General features: G+C 39.9%; 1 protein-coding gene across 15 annotated transcripts in view; it reads left to right on the top strand.

The window, feature by feature from the left end:
• Positions 1-24,932, top strand: part of rims1a (regulating synaptic membrane exocytosis 1a) — a 72,441-nt gene that overhangs the window by 33,967 nt on the left and 13,542 nt on the right. For 5 of the 15 annotated variants that reach the window (XM_008430344.2, XM_008430349.2, XM_008430347.2 and 2 more), the window contains 17 exons: positions 5,093-5,355; positions 6,251-6,921; positions 11,474-11,514; positions 12,211-12,324; positions 12,404-12,503; positions 12,678-12,801; positions 13,882-13,899; positions 15,515-15,561; positions 16,342-16,457; positions 16,540-16,670; positions 16,862-17,033; positions 17,621-17,768; positions 18,034-18,090; positions 18,559-18,727; positions 19,016-19,120; positions 20,145-20,204; positions 22,779-22,868. In XM_008430344.2, the coding sequence (XP_008428566.1) occupies positions 5,093-5,355; positions 6,251-6,921; positions 11,474-11,514; positions 12,211-12,324; positions 12,404-12,503; positions 12,678-12,801; positions 13,882-13,899; positions 15,515-15,561; positions 16,342-16,457; positions 16,540-16,670; positions 16,862-17,033; positions 17,621-17,768; positions 18,034-18,090; positions 18,559-18,727; positions 19,016-19,120; positions 20,145-20,204; positions 22,779-22,868 (2,426 nt within the window). The remainder of the gene's footprint in view (positions 1-5,092; positions 5,356-6,250; positions 6,922-11,473; positions 11,515-12,210; positions 12,325-12,403; positions 12,504-12,677; positions 12,802-13,881; positions 13,900-15,514; positions 15,562-16,341; positions 16,458-16,539; positions 16,671-16,861; positions 17,034-17,620; positions 17,769-18,033; positions 18,091-18,558; positions 18,728-19,015; positions 19,121-20,144; positions 20,205-22,778; positions 22,869-24,932) is intronic. The other 10 variants (XM_008430352.2, XM_008430355.2, XM_017309003.1 and 7 more) reach the window with 9 other exon arrangements.

Here is a 24,932-nt window from a genome sequence, read left to right as displayed (position 1 = left end):
TTGTGACTCATGTTAATTAAAAAAATAACGGACCGACTTGCAATGTCAAGCCTTGTCCCTAAATGGGTAAAAACTATGAAAACTTATTTCCTCATCTACACTGCAGAGATTCTACAACTACTTTCTGATTAATTCAGTTAATTATTATCTATAGAAAATTCTCGGACAATCAATTGATTAGACAGACAGTGACGTCAAGACTAAAGTCACACACTGTGTCCTGATGGAGCATTGTGCATTCCACAATACTGATCCCAATACACATGTACTTTTTATAACGGAAATGCATCAGAAGTGACGCATATTTCAAAAATGTGAGGGTTTGCTCTTCCAAAACATTTCCTGATCGTCTTGCATTTTCAAAACAATCTCAGTGGCAGCAGACATTTTTAAAAGACATGTTTTTCCAAAGCTGCTTGTCTGATATGAAGGCCGTATTCATTTCATCAAAAGAGAATTAACTAAATCCTAAGTTCTGTGGCTACATAGTCACAAATGATCTACTTTTCCTAGAAACAAGACAACCAAACAGACTTCATAAAACGACTCCTGGATAATTAATTTGCATCTAAGAAGCGGTGGGACACAAGTGCACAGTCATGCTCCTCGACTGATACGTTTACGCAGATGGACATGCACAAACGCATGCGGAAGCAGCGGGAAGCAAACACACACTCACACACTCAGGGGTTCGGTGTCCTAGTTTCCATCTGTGGAGAAGCCATTCTCTCTTGCTCACTGTTCTCTCCTTCACTCATAAACTCATCTTGCGGTTTGGGGGGAGAAGGCGCGCGCTGGGGGCGAGGGGGGTCCCCGCTGTGGTCATGTGATGCATTGCTCCTGCTGTTGTAGATGTTGTATGTTTGGAAAAAAAAGCAGTCATTTGATTTGTGGATGCATGTATCATTGCCCATATGCTTATATTTTTTTGACAGCATACTTGTTTTTTTGTTTATGTGAAGAAGCAGCTTATATGTTTAAGCAAATGTGTGTGTGTGTGTGTGTGTGTGTGTGTGTGTGTGTGTGTGTGTGTGTGTGTGTGTGTGTGCGTGCGTGCGTGCGTGCGTNGTGCGTGCGTGCGTGCGTGCGTGCGTGCGTGCGTGCGTGCGTGCGTGCGTGCGTGTGTGCTGGCTGTCAAGCAGCTCTGTTTCACCATCAGAGTGTGATCTAATACAAGGATTACCATGAGATTAAGTGAGTCTCTTAAAAAAAGAACAGCTCACTACTCCAAATCTGCCTGTTTGTTCAGTCACATCACAAAGCTTTCAATAAGGGTAAAAGATATTAGCTCTGGCTTGTGTTGTGTTTCCTGTTGGATCAGAAAAACACTATAAATATTATCACGCAGTGCTTTTTAAGCACCAAAGTTCAATCTTCAACTCTTCAGCATTGCGAACATCCAAATCACCCTTTTCTTAGTTATTTTTTTTTAGCTATGCATCATATATATCTACCTGGCACTCTGTTGCTCATGTCTGTTTTTTTAACACCTTCAGTCTTAATTCACATCCCACCTTTTAAAGGTTGTGTTTTCCTCACACTTCCTTCGTCAATGCCGTTTTAGTCACAATAGGATGTTTTTTCTTTTTTTTTGTCGGAATAAAACTCAGTTTTTCAGGGTTTCACGTCAGTCTCAAACCTTTCCACTCTGTTTTTGGTCTCAGCTGTTGTTTTTGTTATCCAGTCATCACTCCTGTTATAGCTCTCTGCGTTTAGTCAGTTTCAGGGCTGTTTCATAATGGAAAAAGTTTTGCACAAGATTATATTAAACTAATTACTCCCTGAGTGACGGTATTCAAGTTATTCCAGTAATTCCAGTAAACGTTATGTGAAACCCCATAAATTGTCTGCGGGATTTTGATTCGATGAAGGTTGAAATTGTTGCTTGTGTTGCTTGTGAACCATTTTCTGCCATATTTTTTCCGTCCACTTAACCTTCTAAATCACATGTGTCAAACCCGTGGATCAAATCCGGCCCACTGTAGGGGAATAATAAAAAAAAAAAAAATTAGGGGAGTAAATGACTAATATTAAATTTTAAACAGTTAATCAAGTTTTAAGTATTGCTAAACATTTATTTTAAAACAAGGCTGCTTTTCTCTGCTTAATCCAGCGCCAGTTCTTCACCGTAGCATCACAGCCACAAGGTGACAGTAATCTATCTTAGATCTCCTCATTTCAGTTTGGAAATAAAAATGAAAAACTCACTTACATTCCAACATAGAAAAGTCTTATGATGCAATATTTCTGCTTAATCAGCAATTGTGATGGCCAGTTTGGATTGTATCTGCTTGGGAGAAATCTTCAACTTCACAAATGTAATTTTGTTCCAGTTGATAGTTCTCATTTGAAAAATATTGATTTCCAACATTTAAGAAGAAACAAATACACTAAAGTTAGATTTCCAGGGAGATTTGCAATAGATTTTTTGTCTTTAGTCAGAAATTGCAAATAAAGCAAAAAAAGTTCTGCTAAAAATCTGGAATAAAACCTTTATTTAACTAGATAATAAATCTCATTAAGATCTAACACCTGGCAAGATAGCAGTATCGTTTACAAGTATCAGCATTTACATTCTGTCAGAGAAATAAATTAGTTTTACAAGCATCAAAGCATAAAATGATAAAAGCTTGACGATCACAATTAGTGGCAGTTAACAAAACTCTCTTCTTCAGTTTCTTTCTGCAGCGCTTTGAATGAAGTCATTTTCTCTTGTCAGTTTAGACTTGCTGAAAGTGAAGATTAACATGTTTCTGTGTGAGATTTATGTTTTTTTTGTAGCCCAAACCATGTTGATGTGTAACTTTTGCTTCTTTAAACCACCAAAGCAGACAAAAAGAATCTCCAGTTGATTCCTGAAGAACGCCTTCAGTATCCGTAGACTCGCACCGCTCTGTCGGCCTGGCTGCCGTCCACCTTGTTGGTCCGGCTGCAGAAAAATCACAGATTGGTGGATGCTTTCACCAAAGCTATAACGTCCCACATAAGGTGGTGTTTTGCTTTCTTTGTTGAGTGTGTCTATGTGTGTGTGTATGCACATGTTTTCACTCTCCCCGGTGGTGCTGGGGTGTTTGGCAGGATAAATATAGCTGCGTTGGTGTAAAGCTGTTTTCTCCTCGGCTTTTGTAGCTTTAATCAAAAGCAATTTGGAGGAGGGAGAAAAGGAAGGGGAAAGCAGGGGTGAGAAAGGGAGAAAAAGAGAAAGGAGGGATGGAAAGAGGAAGAGATGGGGGGTGAGTATTTTATTTTAGCTCTCTTTAAAGAGTCATCGGGGAGTGTTCAGGAGTAATGAGAACCCTGGTGGCTGCAGGAGTGGGACTGATTCTCCTGTCCTCTGGCTCAGCTTCTCAGTGTCTTTATTTCTCACCCAACCTCACATCCTCAGTCCATCTATACTTCCTCACTGACTCAGAACGCTGCACAGATCTCAATTTTCCATTTTTTTCAATACGTCCAGGCCCACTGATCAGAACAATCAGATGGTGATGCACAGGAAGCAGACCTTGCAAAACTCGAAAAGGATAAAGATGTCCCTTGATAAAGTCATGCTTTTTGCACACACAAAACAACATCTGCAAGTTTTACTTTCCAAAACTGCATGGGAAGGAACTACAAAACATTTGGTGGTCACACAACCCAGGCGCCTTTCACTCATTGAGTTGAACATGACTCCAATGTCTACCAAAAAATTGTGGAGCCGAGTCAAACTGAGTCACCAGTGATCCCAAAAATAGAAGGACAATTGCTATAGAAGGGCAGAAGAAGAAATAATAATCATTATCCAATGATCAAGTCAAAGTTTGGACCCCAATCTGAATAATCTGGTGAGGTGGGACCTTCAGGGAGATTCGCAGAAACAATGAACTGAAGCCACATCTGAAGAAGTCAGTAACGATACATATCGTGATAAACGCATCAATAGATGATACGTCCAATACAATATTAAATAATTTCACTGAACTCCAGTCCAGAACTGAACAGCATTGTGGGGGATGTAGGCAGAGGAGCTACTGAACCCTCCACAAGCAGCTAAGAAAGGTTGGTGGCATCAACTCACTCATGTGTTGGTTACCTAGCAACAATCTATTGAGTAACATGCACAGCAACAGTTTCATGTTTTGCCACCGTGCCTCATAACAACTGAAAAGTAAAGAGAATGGTGTGGAGGGAAAGGAGTTTGAGGTTAAAACAGGAATGGTCAAATCGCCGGTTTGGTAGGATTTCAGGTATTTAAAACAAAAATGAATCAATAATTATTTATCGACTGATATGAAACCTATATGGTGATATGTTTTTCAGCCATTTTGCAACTAATCTAAAACTTCTCCACAACGATGTGAGAGTCTCATAAACTCAAACTTTTGCAGGCTGTTGGTTTGTGGGGTGGATTTGAGTTTCCACACACAGTTTTTCCATTTTGGCTTCATTTGTGTTTAATAAACAATAACAGGACACAGAAACCTTGACTTTGCTCTTATTTTTTACCATGACTGTAACAGGAGTTCTTGTGTTGCTACTGTAGCTGTTTCTGTCGTAGATTGTGGCCACACAACAAACATTTCATCTTCAAATTAGTCATTAAAGTTCCACAAGTGCTTCATGAAATAAATCCAAATTTGGACACTCTTCTGCGCTCTGCAGCCAGTGTACAGTTGGTGTGCATATGTGCGATGACAGAATTAGAAAGAGAAATGGAGATATTATTTTGACAGTAATCCTAGTGTCCTTTAATTTAACAGTTGGCTCCATGTTCCTTATTTTGTGGCCAAAGGCAGCCCACAGTGGGAGAGGCAAGCTGCTCTCTGGTACGCTTTCCATCATTTCAATCTTAAAAAGCTTCCATAAAAGCCTTTTTTCCCTAGGATGACTCACTGGCATCACTGCAGATCTTTAGGAAGTGCACTGTACCATTTCCTGTTTCACAGCAATTGAGGCTTGGCCTCAGATGAGTGTGTGGCAAACTAAGTAGCTGTTTTCACTTGCTGCAGTACAACATAGTTTCAGAAGCACCTTCTTATCTAAAGTTCTCTGTAAGGCCTTATGTTGCTTTGTATGATCTGATTGTCAAAAGGCTGACTTCTGTGTTTTGTAGGTGATATGGGTGTGCAATAACTGCAGAAAGCAGCAGGAGATCCTCACCAAGCCAGGCGACTGGTTCACTGGTCCCCCAGGGAAACCCTCCGGTCTCGGTTCTGCTGTCAGCGAGCCGTCTGTGTGCCAAGTGTCTCTGGATAAGCTGCGATCTCGCTCCCAAGCGCCCACAGGCTCGACGGGGACAATCCAAGACCGAGCGAGTACGCTGGGGACCGCGCCGGGGACAGACGCTCGGTCACTTAGTGAGCCACCTCAGGACAGGTAAGATAAAGGACCAAACCTGAGAGAGGCTTTCCAATAAAAGTGTCAGAGAGGATTGTATGTTAGGTTTTATGTGTTTGAGTTATGGCTTTTCTCTCGAATTGAACAATAGCTGAAGTGAATGCACAAAAAATATCAATCAAATCTGGTCTGTTGTGTTATCTGAACCCTGATTTGGTAAATATCTGGAATAGATTCTGTAGGAAAAGCCAAACAAGATGGATTTAATTCATCCTCTCTCCCGCACATTCTCATGTCTTCCAGTGGATCAAACTTGTCAGGAAGTTTCTCAAATGAGCTTTGCAATCTCCAAACCTCTTTCCTGAGGTTAAGAAAAATGACACTGGTTGCTGGTGACAAATGATCTAAATTTGTGCTATTTATGTGAAATAATTTAGTGATAAAGTAAAAAAGTATAATCATTTTGGTCCATTTAATAAATGGCCACTAAATGATGATCTAATCCCAATTTACATAGGTCCATCTGCTCTGGTAGGGCTGGACGATATGGCTGAAAAACGTATTAAAATTTAAGTGTTTCATATCAGTCGATATTGATAATTATTGATACATTTTTTGTTTTAAATATATGAAATACAGCCATACTGGTGGGGCAATCTTTCCTGTTTTATCCACAGTTTTCACTCCATTTTGTTATTTTTAAGTAGCTAAGATGTACGGCGGCTAAACCTGAAACTGCTGCTGCGGTAGCAACTCAACAGGTTGTTGCTAGGTAACCAAAGAGTGAGTGAGTTGCTAGGTAACCATAGCATGCGTGAGTTAATTAATTTCACCAACTTTGCTTTTACAACATTGTGTCTCAGAGGGTTAAAAAGTTATCCAAGTAATGATGTTTAGTTTTTCTGGTTAATGCAAAATGTCACTTGCTCCTCAGGAGAAATGGCCGTGGAGGCAGTGGGACGGGTCGGGGGGAGCGGCGGTCAGGCCATCCGAGGCTGCAGACCCAAGTCTCCATGGACCGGGACCTTCGAGGGGAACGCAAGGAAGGCTGGCAGCTGTCGAAGGGGCGGTCTCTGGAGCACGACCCCGTGGGAGGAGGCGCCAGCGTTAGAAGGACAGAGGAGGGGGGTTATCAGCAGGTGGGCAACAGCGGGGGTTCCCTTCGACAGGCGGAGCCTTTCCCTTCAGGAGGCCGGGGTCAGGCTGTGCCGGGTCGAGGCACGGGGAGCGCGACAGGCGAGGTCGGGGACACGACTCGACCTGGACAGAGGACGGCGGGCGGGGCACCGGCCGTTTCACAGAAAGCCCCTCCTCCTGAACTCAGAGTACCTTCAGTTTTGGGACCCGAAACGGGTCTCGGCCCGGGCGCCGGGGTGAAACGGACCAAGCGGGACAAGGCTGAAAGCATGCTGCGCAATGATTCGCTAAGCTCCGACCAGTCCGAATCTTTGCGGCCGCCTCCGCCACGGCCCTACAAGTCCAAACGAGGGCTGGGGGCCGGGGGGAAGAGACAAACTTCTGTCAGCAGTTCGGAGGAGGAAGGTGGAACTACGCCAGAGTACAGCAGCTGCGACGACGCCGAGATCGAAAGCATAAGCGAGAGAGGTAAGATGTTAGCATTTCTAAAGTCTTTGTTTAGTCACATGAAATATTTGTCATAACCCAACCTACAAAATACTCCATCTAAAACATAAAGATGGTTCATCATAACGTTTCTGTTTTTGCTGTTTGATGAATTGATAATAAAATGGATGATATTTGGTAAAAAAAAAAAAAAAAATGAAGCACAAAACCAAAGCCTTCTCATTTTGCCTTTTCAGCTGTTTTACTTTACTCCATTCCCCCCCTTTCATTTTTTGTCTACTTTATTAATTGCTGTAACTTGTTCCCTTGTAGAGAGCTTTCACCAATATTCTGACAGTTTGCAACCTGAATAGTTTGAGGAAAATTGTAAACGTGTCTCATTTTCCTTGTTTGCAGATTGTTGGTTGCATGCATGGTTGGTTGTGATCCGTCTTAGATACAAACCTGCAGAGTCATCTGTTTAAAATGTTTAGATGATTGTTTGTAGACTTGATATTCCATCCACAGATATCCACAGAATTGAGAACATAAAAAAATGGTAATGCATTTTTGTAAACTAATAGGCACATTTCCTTCTGAATTTAAGTTTAGAACATCTAATGAGAATGTGCAGCTTCTGATAAAACCAAAAACCAAACATTTCTGACCTTGGTGTTGGTGATTTGTTCGCCCATCCGTCATCTTCCACTTAATCCGGGATCGAGTCATGAAGATATCCGGCTAATTAAATGACAGCAGAGACCTGATCCTGTGGCCACCATAATGGATCCCCTCAATACCTTGGCTCCGTCTGATTTTCTTGACCACAATATGTTAAAAACACTGCAACAGTTTTCTTTATCAACAACTGAGAATGAGCTTGAGTTTAGGTAGGTCTCTAGAAGTTGGGCTTTAACTGAATTGACAGTTTATGTTTTTCATACTATTATGCTTAATGTTTGTTGATTATGATTTACTTTTTCTATGGGATGTTCAGTTGAGACTTTATTGATGCCACACACTCTAGTTAATTTGACTTACTTCAAAAAGTGCAATTTGCGTAAAACAGTGGCATTTTTGTCAACTTTCGCTGAGTGTTTTTCCTACTATGTTTTTCTCTCAAGTCAACAGAATGCAAAGTGTGTCCACCCAAACTCTAACTCACTCCTGCCATATTTAAACTCTGAAAATATCTTTAAAAACTTGGAATTGACAACCTTTTAAACCTATAATATCTCCTGGGTTTGCATGTTTTAGATGCACTGGATATTTCTTGTTTGAGAGTTAAACCATACATGTCTATTTGCCGTATTGGTGCTGTAGATTCACCCCGTGCCATTGAGGAGGCAGGAATCACCACGGCAACCAGCGACTCAGCATTTTCTGAGTTCTTCTAACACTCAGCAGCTTCTTCCTTCATTTATTAATTCATTATGGCTGCCACCAGCCAATCAAAACATATTAATTCAGAATAAGGTGACAGGCTCTGCAAAATGTTATATTTCCTGTCGAAAAAAGGTTTTTAAAGGAATCTTTCAAAATAAAGTTCAAAATAACATGCCTGCCCTGCTGAAGGTTGTTTATTTTTTCCACAAAAATCATTTTAGGCTTGAAAAAAGTGAATTAATTCGAATTTTCAGAATAAAACAGTTGCCTTTCATCATGTGTGTTTTATTGTCGCTTTGAGAATTTAAGAATTTCCTTTACCAGCATTTTGTGAATTGCTGTAAAATATAGGCTTTTTGTCAAATTTACACTCTGCTGTGTTATTCTAGAAAGTGCATGTCAGCACATGAATCATTTCCTGATTATTTGTCATGTTAAATTGTTCTCAGCCTAGAGGAGGCGCAGTCTAACATTATGAACAGTATGGCCAACGGGTGGCTGTTTGGCCTCCATAAATCCCAGGGTTGACCCCATGTGACCCCATGTCGTCCCACATAACCAGCTGTACATCTGCTAGCTTTAAAACACACCATGTAACCTTGCTCGGTTCAGTCGGGTCATGTCACTTTCCTACCAACCGTTAAAAGCCACTGGGGCTGTTTGCTGTGTGTTTCTATGAAAAACAGCTCAAATCAAAGACAAAGAAGAAGCTGAATTTAGTTTACTCACACTAAACCGTGGAGTGTATTTATCAAGACAAGATATTTAAAAGTTACATCACCAGACAGAACAAAATATAATGTGGAAAATTTGTACTTTACTGACCAAAATAACATTATTACAAACTAACAAAATCAGGCAAAAGAAATTGAAAATTAATGTCTTTTTAAAATGTTAAATATATGAAACTTCAGCAAAAAAAAAAAAAAAGTAGGTTACCGTCTGGTGGATTTTTGGTTGAATCAAGCATTCAGTGAAGTTACGCACAGTGGGTAAAGTATTCAGAAATGTTCAAGTGAGAGTAGCGATACTAAATAAAATTACTTAAGTAAAAGTAAAACTACTCCTAGAAATACTTTTTCCACCAAAAAAAGTTACTCAGGTTTATCCCACTACTACTTATTACCCAACTCTGGTGGGTACACAGTTAACATGTGAATAAAACTACAAATCCCACAATGCACTGGAGCATTTAACGCTCACTGTTGAAGGGTTTAGTTTTTGTTTTCCGAAAAATAAGATCTGAAAAATCTTTTATTTTTCTTCAGATTTTGTTAACCTGAAAAATAAACAAGTCAAATGGCGATAAAACCTTTTTCAATTGTTGGGAATTATGTCAGATCATTTGTTCCATTTGTGACAAGTTTGAGAGGTTTTATGTTTTTAATGTTTTATATTTGTAGTCGTGCTGCTAACAGTTTAAAGACAGACCTTTAAACCTGAGGGTAAATCCAGATACTGAGAGGACAACTGGTATTTTCACATGGGTCTAGGTCGGTTTGGATAGCTCTTTTCCCTTAATGAATTGTCATTTGAAAACTTCTTTGTGTATTTATTTGAGGTATCCATGTCTAATATTAACATGAGTTTGAACTGAAACTTTTAACATAGTTCCCGGTACTGTTTGTATTTTATGCTAAATTCACTCGCATCAGAAGGAGACATCCACTAAATGTGGTTCTCCAGGTTCAGGTTTTAAATTCTACTGTAGCTGTGAGGAGCTGTTGCCATTTTTTTAAAATCTTCAGCCTGAGATCAGGTCAGTGGATGCTGGCAGCAGAGAAGCACCCAAGCATGTAAATCTTCGTAAGATCACTGCAGGAAAACACTCAGACTCATGCTTCCATTTGCAGACGCTCAGAGCACAGCATGTCTGTTTTTTTATTTCTACATGGGTTTTTCTGCATATGTGCACACACATCCACATCCTCCAAAACAACAGGAAGGGAGAGGTCAAACACTCCACACACATGACCTCTGACTTAATCTTTTCTATAACTTGTATTATTTTGTTAAAAAATATCTCGTATTACACCAGCTAAGCACTTTTTTTGTCTTTAAATGTTTTTTTTTCTGTGTGAGATTGACTGGGAGATGCTACCAGTACAGTGATTATATCTGCCTAAAAGTAACAATTAACCCCGGTGTTATTGCTCTGACCAGTAAAGATTGCGTTTGTAATCATTTTAACTCCAAACTTAGGCAAAATAGACTTTTATTTTGGGAAGATAATACTCTATTCTTCTTGTCTTGCTTTCTTGATTCTGATTAAAGTAGCAGAAAATGTTCTCCATGTCCATTTCTCCTTTTTCTGCACTTTCTCTTTAAAAACAAATTCAGTTTACAAACTTGTCTGTCTGAGGAAGCTGTCGTAAACGTCGAACCAGTCCCTCTCCATTTATCTTATAGAAATTGTTAGGAGTGCCATTAACTGTTGCACCAGTGATTACTATTAAAATAGTTTCTTTTTACCATGAACTTTTTTTTCTCAGTAAATGCTCTTTAATATTTTAGTTTATTTTAGTTTGAGATTAAGCTTTTAATCAAGCTGGAATTAAAGGTGAATGTATTTGCATAAACACACGCCTCTCCTAGCATGTGATCCATCCCCACCTGTAGGTTTATACTCAATTAGCCTGAGTTATAACAATAATAGTCTACAGGCAGAGGCATTTTCGTGAAGGTTGCGTAACATTACTGATGGTGGTTGCAGTTCGTTAAGTTCACAGCTTCCCTGCTACTGACAACACTTGGTTCTGCTTCTCTGCTTTCATAACATTATTCCTGAAGTTCTGCACACATTGCAGTCACCAAACCGTTCCAGTGCTCCGGTTTGCAGATATTTGCCTACATAAAACGTTGTCAACCTTTTTCCAAACCGTAACTTGATGAAGAGCACTTCACTTCATGCAGTTCTCCTGCTGTCTGACTTTAAATCATTTAGTCAGTGTAGTTATCAGTTTTACGTTTGAATAATTGGAGTAACAGCTTTAGACTTTCTCGGGCTCGTTGTTTTTAGACTGTAGATGTTTTTTGATCCATATTGACTCAAAATGTCTGACTGTTTTTTATGCGTTCTAATCTAATCTCAGACTTAAATATTAAATAAACTTGACCTTCTCTGTCAGCAGATGTTATAGCTAGGAGCTGTTAGCTTGAGCTAACTCCTATGTCTTCAGTGGGTGAAGTCGTGTCTTTTCTGTTGCAGGAGACTGGGAGTGCAATCCACATGACCCCACAGGGTGGCATGTAAGTCACTTTTTGTTTTTAAGTTTGGACTTTTAATGAATTATTTGAACTGTTTTCAGGATGGAATGAAGATGGAACTTCAATCATTAAAAAAAAAATTTTTAACTAGGGACACAATCTTCTATCCACCCAGGGTAACAAAGTGTTGACACATCTGGGTAATTTATAATTAGGCACAACTGTTTGAACAAATTAATCTGCAGCTGCAGCTTTTGGATAAGACTCCAAAAGACTTTTCCAGTCTGTGTGAATCTTCAGTTCTTATTAGATCTTCTCTGAGTTCCTTAAACTTTTTTTAATTGCATTTTGGTCAATCCAATATGTGCTGGCAAATCCTTTTTTTTGCAAAGAGAGATCTGCAGTAATGATAAAGACTAAGAAGTCAATGACCTTTGGTTTTGAGACATGTCAATAAAATCCATGTTGCATACTCTTTACAAAAAGAGTTGGAGTGATATCACCTGAAATCTCATTTGCTGAACCAGGGAAACAATGAAAACATCCAGGGCAGCGTGCCTTTAAAACACTGAATTAAACTAAAGCTAGCTTGCTGTAGCACAACCTAAAAGCTTTATTTCCATCTCTGATATAGCCTAGCTTTTTTAAATGAACTTGCAGGTTCCACTAGAGTCACGTTGCCAGATGTTTATCATTATCAAAGTCTGCCGTCTAAGGTGTGCCGTCTCCATCCTGCAGCATCCTGTCACCTGGCAGCCGTCCAAAGAGGGAGACCATCTGATTGGACGAATCACCCTCAGCAAGAGAAGTGCCACCATGCCTAAGGAGGCTGGGGCTTTGCTCGGGCTAAAGGTCAGAGGCCGTCTGTGCAACATGCAGTTGGGAGTTCCGGCTTGAATAACGGCTCCTCGGTGTGTTTTGACCTCTCCAGGTGGTGGGAGGGAGGGTCACTGAGTCAGGGAGATTAGGTGCCTTCATCACCAAAGTCAAGAAGGGCAGCCTGGCCGACGTGGTGGGACATCTCCGAGCAGGTAGAGACCAAAACCTCTCCCCTGTCCTGATTCAACTGTTACGATCTCATAAAAGAAGTTGTATAACCTCCCGGTTTCTTCACACACACGCAGTTAGCGCCCCTACCTGACATTAAAATAATCTGAACTATAGTTATGATGAGCAATCATATGGGCATTGACACCTGATTTCAGGGGATGAAGTTTTGCAGTGGAACGGAAAGCTGTTGCCAGGGGCGACCATGAAGGAAGTTTATAACATCATCCTGGAGTCTCAAGCCGAACCTCAGGTGGAGCTGGTGGTGTCCAGGCCTATTGGGTGAGTCTGGAGAGAAACACAAAAACTGCTAACATTCGTTAACGTTAGTCTGTGCAGTCAAGACCAAAGTTAATATTCTGAAGCCTCTATCGCATAATGGACAGCAGTTAAAACATTTTTCATCAAGTTTTAAATGCTTTAATTAGTCGTCGTCGGTGTGATGCAGCCATCAGATTGTCTTTGTATATGTTCCTTCTATCTTTCCTCATCAAATAAGCAATAAAAAAAAAAATCAAAGGCAAAAATATTTAGTTGCTACTCTAAGCCGCTCTTGAAATTCTGGATATCTGCGTCTTGGTCAAATTTCTTCCATTTTTCTTCTGGCAATAATTGGAGGAGCTCATCATTTTTTCCCTGTTTATCCAACTCAATTTTGTGAATTCTGGAGATTCTTGGTTGGTTCCAAATTTCAATTTTCTGATGTTTGAATGATTGATCACTTTGACTTTAGCTTGGTGACCTGGTGTGCCGTCGTGCTTCAGGATCTGCATCAACTGTTTTTATCTTAAATGCATACCTGTACTTTATAAAGATACACTTAATATTTGGAGTCCAGTGACTAAAAGTTTGTGAAGGTGCTGCATGGATGTAAATACTGGACTGCTGTATTTAGCTTTTTAAATATGTAAGATAAAAGTGTGAATTAAATGGATTCCACCTCTGATTACATTGCTTTTGGGAAAATAGTTGATAAATTGTAGTTTAATTGATTGAACAAAATGAAATTTGCCGCTTGAAGATACTTATACTCTTGAAAATTACAAAGTTTTCCTTTACAATTAAGCATAAAATCATCCTCTACCTAATCAAATGCATTTTGATTAGATAGAAGTTGACTTTTCAAATCCCTAATGAGTACATAAGGATTTGGGTTATCAGGATAAATCCTCTGAAACTAAAGAAATCTCCCACATAAACAATAAATGTTGTAGGTTAGTTTTCACAAATGCTTGTGTTGTTTAGGTTGTTTACACAACATACCACATTTTTCCCACTGAATTAGATTTAACCTAATATACTAGCAGAAGAAAAATATTTGAAATTTTGAATCTAATACTTTCTTTCCAAACACTCACGAAGGGTTTATAGAAAATATCAGTAAGTAATTCTGTTTTTTAAGGAATCTTTAATCCTCTCACTGAAACTATTTTGGCTTTACAGGTGCCATTTTGTATCTCCTAATGAACTACTCTGAATATTACCTAGCACTTATGAAATTGCGAGCTTTTGTCAGAATATTTGTGTGCAGCATTAAGTGAAATAGATCAAACGTTCTCGGTCAAGTTCACTTCATGAGATCCAAAATGGCCACCGGGAACATTCATCATTTTAGCCACGCTTTTGCAAGAGTTCAGGTTGCCTGTGCAGAAAAGTCAGATCCTGCACCTACAACATCTCTGTGACTGGTGAGCTCCGCTGGAGCACTGGGAGTCATGAAGCAAGCCTTTTTTTAAATTATATTTGAGTTATTTTGGTTTTGGAATGAACTCAGAAGCAGCTCATGGTTCATGAAACACTTATCAGTTTAAAATTTGAAATTATTTTAATTGGAAGTTGTAGTTTTGTCCTGCTGTTGCATAATGATTTGTCATTGATCTATGCTTTGTTTTATAGAGGTATGTTTTATACCGTGTTGTGGGTGTTCATACACATATTGTTTCTTTATCTTATATTTTTCTGTAAATATGTGTATTTATGCTCAATGTGTGTACTCTGTGAGTGAGTGAAGCAGAAGTCAAGTTACTTCTTTGTGCGCAGAATCGTAGGTAATAAAGTTGATTCTGATTTCCTTAATGTTCTCAGTAGAATCAGAAAAACAATGGAAACCCTGATTTTGACTTGTTTATGTCTCATACATTCACTGTTTTTAGGTTTTCTGGCTATAAAACATGATAAAATTCACATTAAACCTTATATTTTTGAAAGATTTACTAAAAAAAAAATCACCATTTCAGACTTGGGGTGTGTCAAACACAAATGATCCCAAGCACTGCTGCAAATCTGCAAAATAATACCTAAAAATATGAATGGATCTTTTGTAAAGACTCGGAGGCCCAAATCAATTTGATCGAACTGCCCATTTATTCAATGGTGGTTCATAGTTCTACTGAAAGTTGGATGAATTCAGATTCTTCTACATGTATTTTAACCAACTGCATGATAAAACCTTGTTTTCTGCGGCTCATTAAAGTCCAAATTGTTGTTTTTCATCCTTCATATGTCAAAACTTTGGAAAGAAGAGGCTCTATTAATCCAACAACGGCCTCATACTTGACCCTTTATTAAAAATTGAATCTAATAATCAATCAGTTGACACTGATAAGTGCTTCACGGCTTGCTGGTTTTCCTTTTTGGTGCAGTAAACACTGATGTTTCCCATGGGTGACGGAAGAGGGGACAGAAGTCGCCATTGACAGAATGGAGCTGCTGGTTTTAGCCCAGTCCTGCTCCAGCTCCCGTCATGGCCTCCAGAAACGTGTGAATGAGTCAGGGAAACACTGCAGTCACAACAGGAGCATGCCTCACAACATCCCCTCTGCTTCTTCATGATACTTTCCATCTGAGCATCGCAAAAAAATTCAATTACAGTGCAGCTATTTTCTTTTAGATGCCTGCATGCACTTTTTGTCCGTTTCGTTTCTGACGTACTTTGAACTGTTTAGGGGGAGGCAAAATGTGAGTGACGGGTGCTTTGCTTTCAACTCTTTTTCAGTGATATCCCAAGAATCCCCGACACGTCCCACCCTCCATTAGAATCCAGTAAGTATCCGCTTCAACATGCTAATCTTTCTATTCATTTAACTAACTTTCAATTTATAATGTAATGTTTACCTCATTATGTCTTTAAAAATCATGAAGCAATGAGACAAAGGTTCTTTTATGAAATAATTGAGAGATATTTCACTACTAAATTTTTTTTTTCATGAACTTTGTTCAAAATAAAAGTCAATATAGATCTGAATAATTTGTCCTGATCTGAACAAAAATAAACAAATGAAGTGGTAAACACTCGCCTGGTGGGAAGCTGTTCTGGTACCAGATGTAGTGTTACAAAACATGAATTATTTCCATGTTACCGCCGTAAGTCATCACGTACGCTTAGATCTCTGGAAAAAAGTTAAACTTTTCAGCACTGCTGTTTGATAAGAAGCAGGTGGGATTTCAGTCTCCTGTGTGTCATTCTTGCACTGTTTTGGTGTGGAGAGCTTTGGATATTATCTGTTTGAACTTGACACAAAGTAATATAAAACATCTATAGAATTTGGGTGGTGATTGTTTTTGATGCATATTTCCTCTGACAGAACTCACTTAGTAGTTCTTGTGGAGGAGCTCATCATTTAACCTATTCAACAAGCCTGCTGGAATTAAAGTAAAACAGATGATCATCTGTCATCATCTAGTCTCCCTCCTGCACAGCTATTGCTGATACTACAAGTTATTTATTTTTTTACTCTCCTCTGTCTGTACTTTTTGTGTCTCCTCTTAAACACAGTTGCTCTTCCTTTCCTTGGATTACAAACATTTAATTTCCTTTCCTAGCAGGTTCCAGTTCTTTTGAGTCCCAGAAGATGGAGAGACCATCTTTAAATGTCCTGTCTCCCTCCAGTCCTGGGATGCTCCGAGATGCTCCTCAGCTGATGCCAGGGCAGCTATCGGTGAGTGTGTGCGCGCGCTGAGACTGTCCCGGGCTGCTTTGGATACCAGCGTGAACTGCTGGTATGCGCATTTCTCATCCAGGTGAAGCTGTGGTACGACAAAGTAGGTCACCAGCTAATAGTCAACGTGCTGCAGGCTGCGGAGCTTCCTCTTCGGCCCGACGGACGCCCCAGGAGTTCATATGTAAAGATGTACTTCCTCCCTGACCGCAGGTAGACCCGCCAACCGTCTCAAAGGACCTGCATTGTTAAAATTGCTTACTTATTACATACTTCTCATGTTTCTGAAGTCTCCTTTTGATGCTTTCAGGCTGATAGTGCATATAAACTGGTCAAAGTTTTATTCTTGGCTTGGAGGACATGCAGCAGAAGCTCTCTGAAATTGAGAGTTTTGTTTTATGCAGTGACAAAAGCAAACGAAGGACGAAAACAATGAAGAAGACCTGCGAGCCCAAGTGGAACCAGACATTCGTCTACACACACGTCCATCGCAGGGATTTCCGCAACCACATGCTGGAGCTGACGGTGTGGGACCAACCCAGGTCACCTGAGGAGGACAGCACCTTTATGGGAGAGGTATCTTAAACACAGAACATTATTTCCAACTCTGCAACTCCATTTAGAGATGGAAGGTAAATAATTTCATTAATAACTTGGGCTTTTCTACATGTACACTCATTTTATTTAAGGCTCTTTGCAGTAACTGGAGCTTAGCTGAAAGGACATTTTACAGTCGTTTTTGTTTTGGAATATAAGAAAATTGTTTGATCTTCGCCAGGTTTTATATGTCTTTAATCTTAATCTCATGTGTGTGAAAGCATACGATAGCCTCCAAATTATTGCTGAAAATGTATGTATCTAATTTCTAGTTTCCTCCATGGCCTGGTGTTTGGAAATCTCCAGAGTAAAACCAAAACTCCTGCTTTTATGGAGCAAACGATCAAACATTGAGTTTATTTTTCAGCTTCTTTTCTCTTTGAATCTTATGAAACAGGGAGAGAGGAATCTGTCTGATGTTTTTATGTACTTGACGTTGGATATATAAAAAAATTGTTTGATAAAGTTCAGATTCAGACATGCATGTCAACATGTGAAGGCTTTGGTCAAATTAACGAACAGGATCACTGAGCAGCTAATGTGTGTTTCCATGACAACCTGAGCAGATCTTGATTGAGCTGGAGACGGCCTTACTTGACGACAAGCCTCACTGGTATCCCCTCCAAACCCACGACGTCTCATCGATCCCACTCCCCCGGCCGTCCCCCTTCCTGCCCCGACGACACACAGACGCACCTGGCAAGAAGCTGCAGCGTAAGTCTGAGCCTGCCAGACTCTTCACATGTATAAATGACGCTCATATTTCCCATCTGAGTGTGAGTGTGTGTGCGTGCGTGTGGGTGTGTGTGTGTGTGCATGTTAATTAATGTTGTGAAGCAAAGTGTAAAATGTCTCGGTGTTATTGTCTGTTTTTATCAGCCTTCTTTGTTGTTTCCTTTCTACCAGGAAAACGTGCATCTGTATGTCCGTAGCGCATTTACATATCTCTGTGCATGTGTGTGTATTCATGACTGTTTAGGTTCTCAGCGTGTAACAGAGCCTGAGTTTGATGAGCATACAGCAGTAGTCTCTAAAGGTGGGTGGGGACCCTTTTTTGTGGTTATATGCACTTCCCCCCAGAGCTTTTGGTTTTTATTTCTTTACATTTACTTGTCTGCAAAGTAAAATTTTGGAAAGGAATAATATCACAAATAAGTGGAAAATTTGGACCTAGTCAGTATGCGGCATGCAGATGGATTCCTACGAAAGAAGACTGACTGATAAATCATAGCAGATTAAACGAAGTGTTACCTTCGTTTAATCTACCTTTTTCAGGGGTTTTCAACAATATTTCTATGAAAACTTTCACTTTAAACTATGATAAATTATTACTCTCTTCTAAATCCTTAAGGATACAGATCAGATCACTTAAATTGTCTGCGATTGCAGTTCATTTCAAGACATTTTACCTATTTAAAATACATGGAGTCTGTCTATATTTGATATGAAAACTTTTCAGATTTACCTCTGATTGGACACATGTGCATAATCCTGTTGTGCCCAGCAGCAGACGGACGTGGCAGAGAGAGGCAACGGGAGCCCTCGTCTACCCTGGAGGTTCCTGATCAGCAGCGGACACCTTCCCATCACATCCGCTCCCGCTCCGTGTCCCCGCACCGCGAGGAGCAGGGGCGCACCATCCGCTCCCGAGCCCCCAACGTCCCCACCCAGAGGTCAGAACCCCGGATGGGGCCTTTGCATTTTCACATTCTCACTAGTGTCTCACGCGTTGCCCTATGGTCAGTGGTCACTTTTAATACAACAAAGCCACAACCAATGAAGAGATGGGATTTCGTGGGAAGCCAGGAAGTGGAGTCCATCTGCTAATGAAATGACAGCGTGATGCAGAACATGCAGTGCTGCCAGCTCTGCTTTTACAGGCCGAGCCAAATGAGGCTCGCGGAGTGGCTGCTGCAGCCCAGGCTGACCACCAGCCTGACCGAGGTCCGTCTGTCTTTCAGGAGTTTGGACGACGAGCTTCCTCACTCTCGCCGCTCCCGTTCTCCAAACCGCTACGGCGACAACTCCAGAGGCCGCCATCAGGGGGAAGAGTACCTGGACGACAGGTTCGTGTAAATGTGTGAACACTCTGACCCCGACGTAAAGTATTCACACCCCTTTATGTCTCACATTTTGCCACGTTGCATCCCCAAACTAATCAGGATTTTTTTTACCATAAGCACACAAAGTAATGCTTATGTGTTTAAAAGAAAGACAAAAAGATCCGTATTTTTCACAAACAAAAATCTGAAAACTTTCATATGCATTTGTATTCCACCCCCCAGAGGAATGACTTTAAATTCAAAACGTGAACCTCCTCAAGTCTTTTGCAGGTTCTGACCAATTTTCTTCCAGGTTTGCTGTTTATTTAGCTCCATCAACTCTGACTAGCTTCCCTGTACCTGCTGAGGAAAAGCATTCCCAAAGTATGATGCTGCCACTGCCATATTTTACCGTGGAGATGGTGTGCTGTTATTGCTATATTGCTAGTCTTGCTTTCAATAATCACTTTTAGAGTGATTATTGAAAGAGGCAAAGGGAATGAATACAAATCCACAGCAGACTTTTCAGATCACTATTTGTAAAACAATAAAGGAAAACCATGAATCCACAATTACTCAATACTTGGTGATCCATACAATTCCATAAAAATACATAGAAATTTGTGGTTAAAATGGGGCAAAATGCTTCCAAGGCACTATAGTTAGACCAAATGAAGCCACTGGTGCGCTCGGTTACTTGTTTTTTTCAGATCCGTTTTATTTTGTGGCTGATGATTGTGAGTCTGCTGCAGGAGTGTAGGTAGGAACGTGGTTTTGCTTTAAAAAGTTGCCCCGTTTTTCTGCCTGCTGTCTTTACTCCCTGAGTGTTTTGGTGCTGTAGCTGTAAAGTGACAGCAAAGTTTTGCGATTTATCTAAAGACAAAAACCCGGCTGTAGCTAATGGAGATTTGTGCCATTTGTGAATGTGTGTGAACAAAGTTAGCAACAGTTTCACTGTCCTGTTCACATCCTTTTCCTCCTCTGCTTTTCTGGTTTTTTGACTGTTGTTAATTTCCTCATGTATCATCCATCCCCATGGTAACCACAGTGAGGTCATCTTGATCCACCAATCAATGCGAGGCAAAAGTGCCGAGTGCCTGCACACGAGGTAAACCAGCCAATCCTGACATGTTGTTGGCATATAGGTTCCAGATGAGCTGCATTCTCATGTACTTTGTGTTTTGTCTCTTTAAAAAGCTTTAAAGATGTAATGCTGCGCTAAATTTAACAGCAGATTGTGCTTGATATGTTTTCCTAGCAATAACATTTTGACAGATAAATAATGCTTGCTTAGAATTGGTCTGTCTGTTATACATATCGGTGTTTATGTCTGATTAAATGCCCAATTTAAGTCAGATCTATGAAAACATACTAATGGCGTCTACTTAAAAAAAAAACAAAAAAAAAACCACACAGCCAGAACCATAATTATTAGAGGGAATCCCCGGGATGTTCAGCTGTTCTTCTGCTTCAAGTCCACAAGAGGGCACCAAAGCTTTTTGATTGTATTGCTGTTCAAAGATCACATTAAGGGTGAAGCATGGGGTGACTACTGGACCAGATTAGACATCTTGTCTTGCATTCAATTCCCTGTTTAATCAACAAAAACGTTGTTGCCTGATAGATACTCTGCAGCGGCATCTGCAATGATCTTATATTAGTTTCTGAGCATATAGACAGAAAGGTAAGTTTATTTCTTGAGAACTCATCTGTGTTTTTTCCTGAAGTTGTACGAGGAAGCTCAAAGACTTTATTCATACACAGATGTGTTTGATGGAGATGCGTGTCTGACAGGTTCTGACATGTGTGCTGCTTTTGATTTGCTTACACCTACTTTGCCAGTGATTTTTCTTCATCTTTAGAGACATGCTGGGTATTTTACAGCATGTACAGAAATGCCTTATTTCTGAGATACAAACCTTGCTTTGGGGAAAATAAGTCTTGCGCACGTAAACATTTTTTTTCACTGATTTCACCTGATATTTACTCCAGATATCTGTGGGAACTTAGTTATTTTTCTCAATACAAAGAGATACAAACAAATACTGTTTGTGTTGTAAAATGAAACTAGACAGGCTTGAAAGTCGAAGAAAGTATCTTAAATCTGTCAGTATTTAGAAACCTAAACACAAAGCCAAGGAAAGTGGTATTAGAGAAAGAAAATAAACAAACATAGCTTACTCAATGGGCTAGTTGGGTTTTTTTTTTCTATCTATATATTTGTTACTTGCGTTGCTGCAGACATCTGGTGTGAATTTTTATTTCAATAGGCCCAACAGAAATGTTCAAAAAAGACTTGTAGAATACTTAACTTTCCTTGCTGTAAAGCTTTTTTTTCTGCATCAGCTGTCAAAATATGCAATATAAAACACTTTTTAATGGATGTTTCACCTGTCAACTGCACCTTTTACATCCTAATAAAATTTAGGGTGTAAAAGGTGCAATTTCCTCCATTGCATATTTTAATCTGTTGCATGCATGCTCACATTAGGAAATCTGTTAGATTCAGTAATGTACTAATTTGAGGTGACGTTTTTGTTCAATGGTATCTTCTAACAGACTCACAGGTAGGTCGATCAGGTGCTGGTTTACTGTACTTTAAACGAACAAGACCAATAAATAATGATAATTTCCGATTTCCCATGTGTCTAGGTGGTGTCTTACCAATTTAACGTTAGATAATCCACAAACCTCATTTAGCTATAAAGCAAAAAATCCTCCACAACAGCATCAGAAGCTGGTAAAACAATGTAGAGAACAGTTATTTATTGTTACTAAGTGTTTTTTACAAGCGGTTGAGTTATTTGGTATACTTAGTTTTTCCCTTTGAATGCATTTTCTATAAATACAGATTACTGTGCTAGCTTGGACATATAGAATATGTAAATGTCAGGATCATAGAAAATATTGGCTTGTCCCAAACTTTATGTGGCATACTGAGTTGAATAGATAGGCTTTTTATAAAGTGACTGTAAAAATCTCAAATGGCCAACACTGAAATCTGGTGAATTGGCTCTAGTTCTAGTAATTTAGACCCAAACTTTGCATCAGAGGTTCTCTTAACAGAATGTTTTTTCTTGTAAGACCATTCTGACTAGCTGTTGAACTTAATTTGTACACTTGGTGAGTAGTTGTTTATCTGATGGCTTCACTGAAACTGCCTCATATCCTTGCACCTCATGGCATTTGTGCATCTTTGTAAAATGGGCAACTCCTACCTACCCAGAGTAGGAGGAGCCAGAAGGCTGTGTATAAACTTTGGTGTGAGTATCTCCACAGCCACCATGCTACAGTAGAATAGTTTGCATGTTTTGTTTATAGTTTTTCGCTTCATGCATGACAAAAGCTGAGCTGCAGTAAATACAAAGATGGTCTGAGCAATTTGGTGCTCCTTCTTGAGCTTCGTTAAAAATTTGGTAAGACACAAACGTAATAATTATCACGACAAGTGACATTTTTTCCAGCTTTACTTCATCAGAATTTAGGCACGCTCCCATCCTTATCCCTTCCAGTCATGCTTTAGCTTTAACATTTTGGAATGTAACCAGACTTTCTTTGAAAAACCTTTTTCTGTTTGTCCATTGTTTCTCTTTCTGTTTGTTTCTGTCCTGTCCTTTCGTATCCTCTTCTTTTCTCCTTCTCTTCTTCCATTGGATGGCATGTTTTGCTGTGGTGCATCTAGTGATCTCCAGCCATCTCTGGACAGGGTTAAGAGTGCTAGCGCCAACTGTCTCACTCCAGACAATCATGCCCCCTCACCAGAGACTGAAAGGTACCAGCCTCTGCTCCCACCCTGTCCTTGTAGTACCCTTTAGTTTCTCCTGTTTTTTGTAGTTCCCTCCTCACTGTAAATCCTACACATTATTAGTAAATTTTCCCCTTTATCACTTACCTGACTCTTTTGGCACCTCTGTATTTCTCTTGCAGTTCTTGCACATTGACTCAATTCTTGAAGTTGCATACTAAGTTGTAGAGAGTACAGCAATGGGAAAACTTTGGATATCCTTGTTGCTTCCATATAGTTTCAATTTAAAACACATCTAATCTGCCATTCAAATTAGCTTGAATAATGTATAATTACATTATTCTGTAAAAATAGGGTGGTCTGGAGCACAATGCCAAGATGACGAGAGATTCAACTGTTGCTGCCCATCAATCTTTATGTGATAATCTGATGTCTTATCACATCAAGAGGATTATACAGGAGGGGGAAACATTGAAGACCATTGCCTGTTTTCTCAGGAACCAGTACTCGAGCAAATTCTCTTCAGGGGTAGATGGTTTGATGCTCAGAAGAATGCTAAATGGCCTGTACTTGTTCAGCGCTGCATCTAGCCCAGGGAACCCCAAAGCGTTCAGCACTATATTGTCATCTATCCAATCATCCACATGTTCACACGCTAATGGTGGTAAGCTTTATGATAGTCTGACAGAGGCAAAGCTGCCGTGCACCAGCGCCATCGGACCCTCTGACCACCACCAGCAGGTGAAGTGGCTTACCCAAGGACACAGTGACAGAGGCAGACGAGGTTGGGGTCCGAACTAGAAACCGATTACAGGATGAACTCTGATTACAGGATGAACTCATTCCAGCATAGCCGCTATTGTTCCACTAATGGGTACAAAAAAACTAAGAGCTCAATCTCACACTCTACAGGCCATACTTGGGTGTAAAGAGTTGACAAGACAGTGAGTAACACACTGAACAAGTATGACTATTTAAAAATAAATAAATAAATAAATAATGGAGCATGTTTAAGTTTGCAAGGTTGCATCTGAATGATCCACAGAGCTTCCAGAGCAATGTCATTGAACTTTGTATGCTTGCCCATAATGCATGTTTGAAAAAAATACCTCGAATCACCACGAACACCTCATACCAACTCTCAAGCCTGGTAGAGGAAGGACAGTAATACAGGCTTGGTGTACAACAGTAATACTTCCGCTATGTATGCCAGAGTGTTACAGAGTCAAATGTGTCCAGTAGTGGAAGTTTGGCCCAAACTTCAGTCATTAACAGGACAAGGATCCCTAAACACAACAGCATATCTACAACATAAAATAGTTAAGTTGTTGCAATGGTAACTACTTGATCAGCGTTCAGACCTCCACCTGATTGACATGCTATGGTCAATCAGGCCTTAAGAGATTTGTGGAGAAAAAGACTAATCTCAACATACTGAAGCAAAGTCACAAAGAAGAAAGAGACATCAAGAACGTGACCACTTGAAGGTACTGGTGCTAAATGTATTTGCACAAGCTTTTGATTCATGGGGTGTTCTTTATTTTTCCCATTGCTGTAACCTTTAGAAATACAATTCAGTGGTTGGCTTGGTTAGGTTTCAAATCTGTTAAACTACATAACTGTTTTCTGAGCTGTTAGTGACGTTGATAGATGTGAAATAACAAGAAGTGTTATTTATACTCGACTTGTTTTAAAAACTACATAGAAACCAGGTTCACAATGCAGTCTTGTTCTGAGTTGGTTGACATGCTGTTAGCAGAGCTTCATTCCCTCCTAATATATGGTTATGTCAACATAACCTTTCCTAACATTATCATGCTTTGTCGAGAATATAGGGTTGGTTTTATCTCACTTTGTCACACATTGCTTGCATTTCAGATACCATTAAAAGACTTGTGGCTCACTGCTCTTCACTGTTTTCATGCTTCCCATGGAGCACTAACATTTAACGTTCATTTATGTCTTCATTTTTAAAGTGTCTTGAATGTTTTGATGAGTATTTTCTGCAGTATTTAAAAACCTTCAGGTGATGAACCCCCAAAAAACCTGTGAATACTTGCCCTCTTTGTTCTGCTGGTTGCATTGAGTCTC

This window comes from Poecilia reticulata, linkage group LG15, assembly GCF_000633615.1.
Source record: "Poecilia reticulata strain Guanapo linkage group LG15, Guppy_female_1.0+MT, whole genome shotgun sequence".
Classification (NCBI taxonomy): domain Eukaryota; kingdom Metazoa; phylum Chordata; class Actinopteri; order Cyprinodontiformes; family Poeciliidae; genus Poecilia; species Poecilia reticulata.
This window is presented reverse-complemented; position numbering and strand designations above follow the sequence as displayed.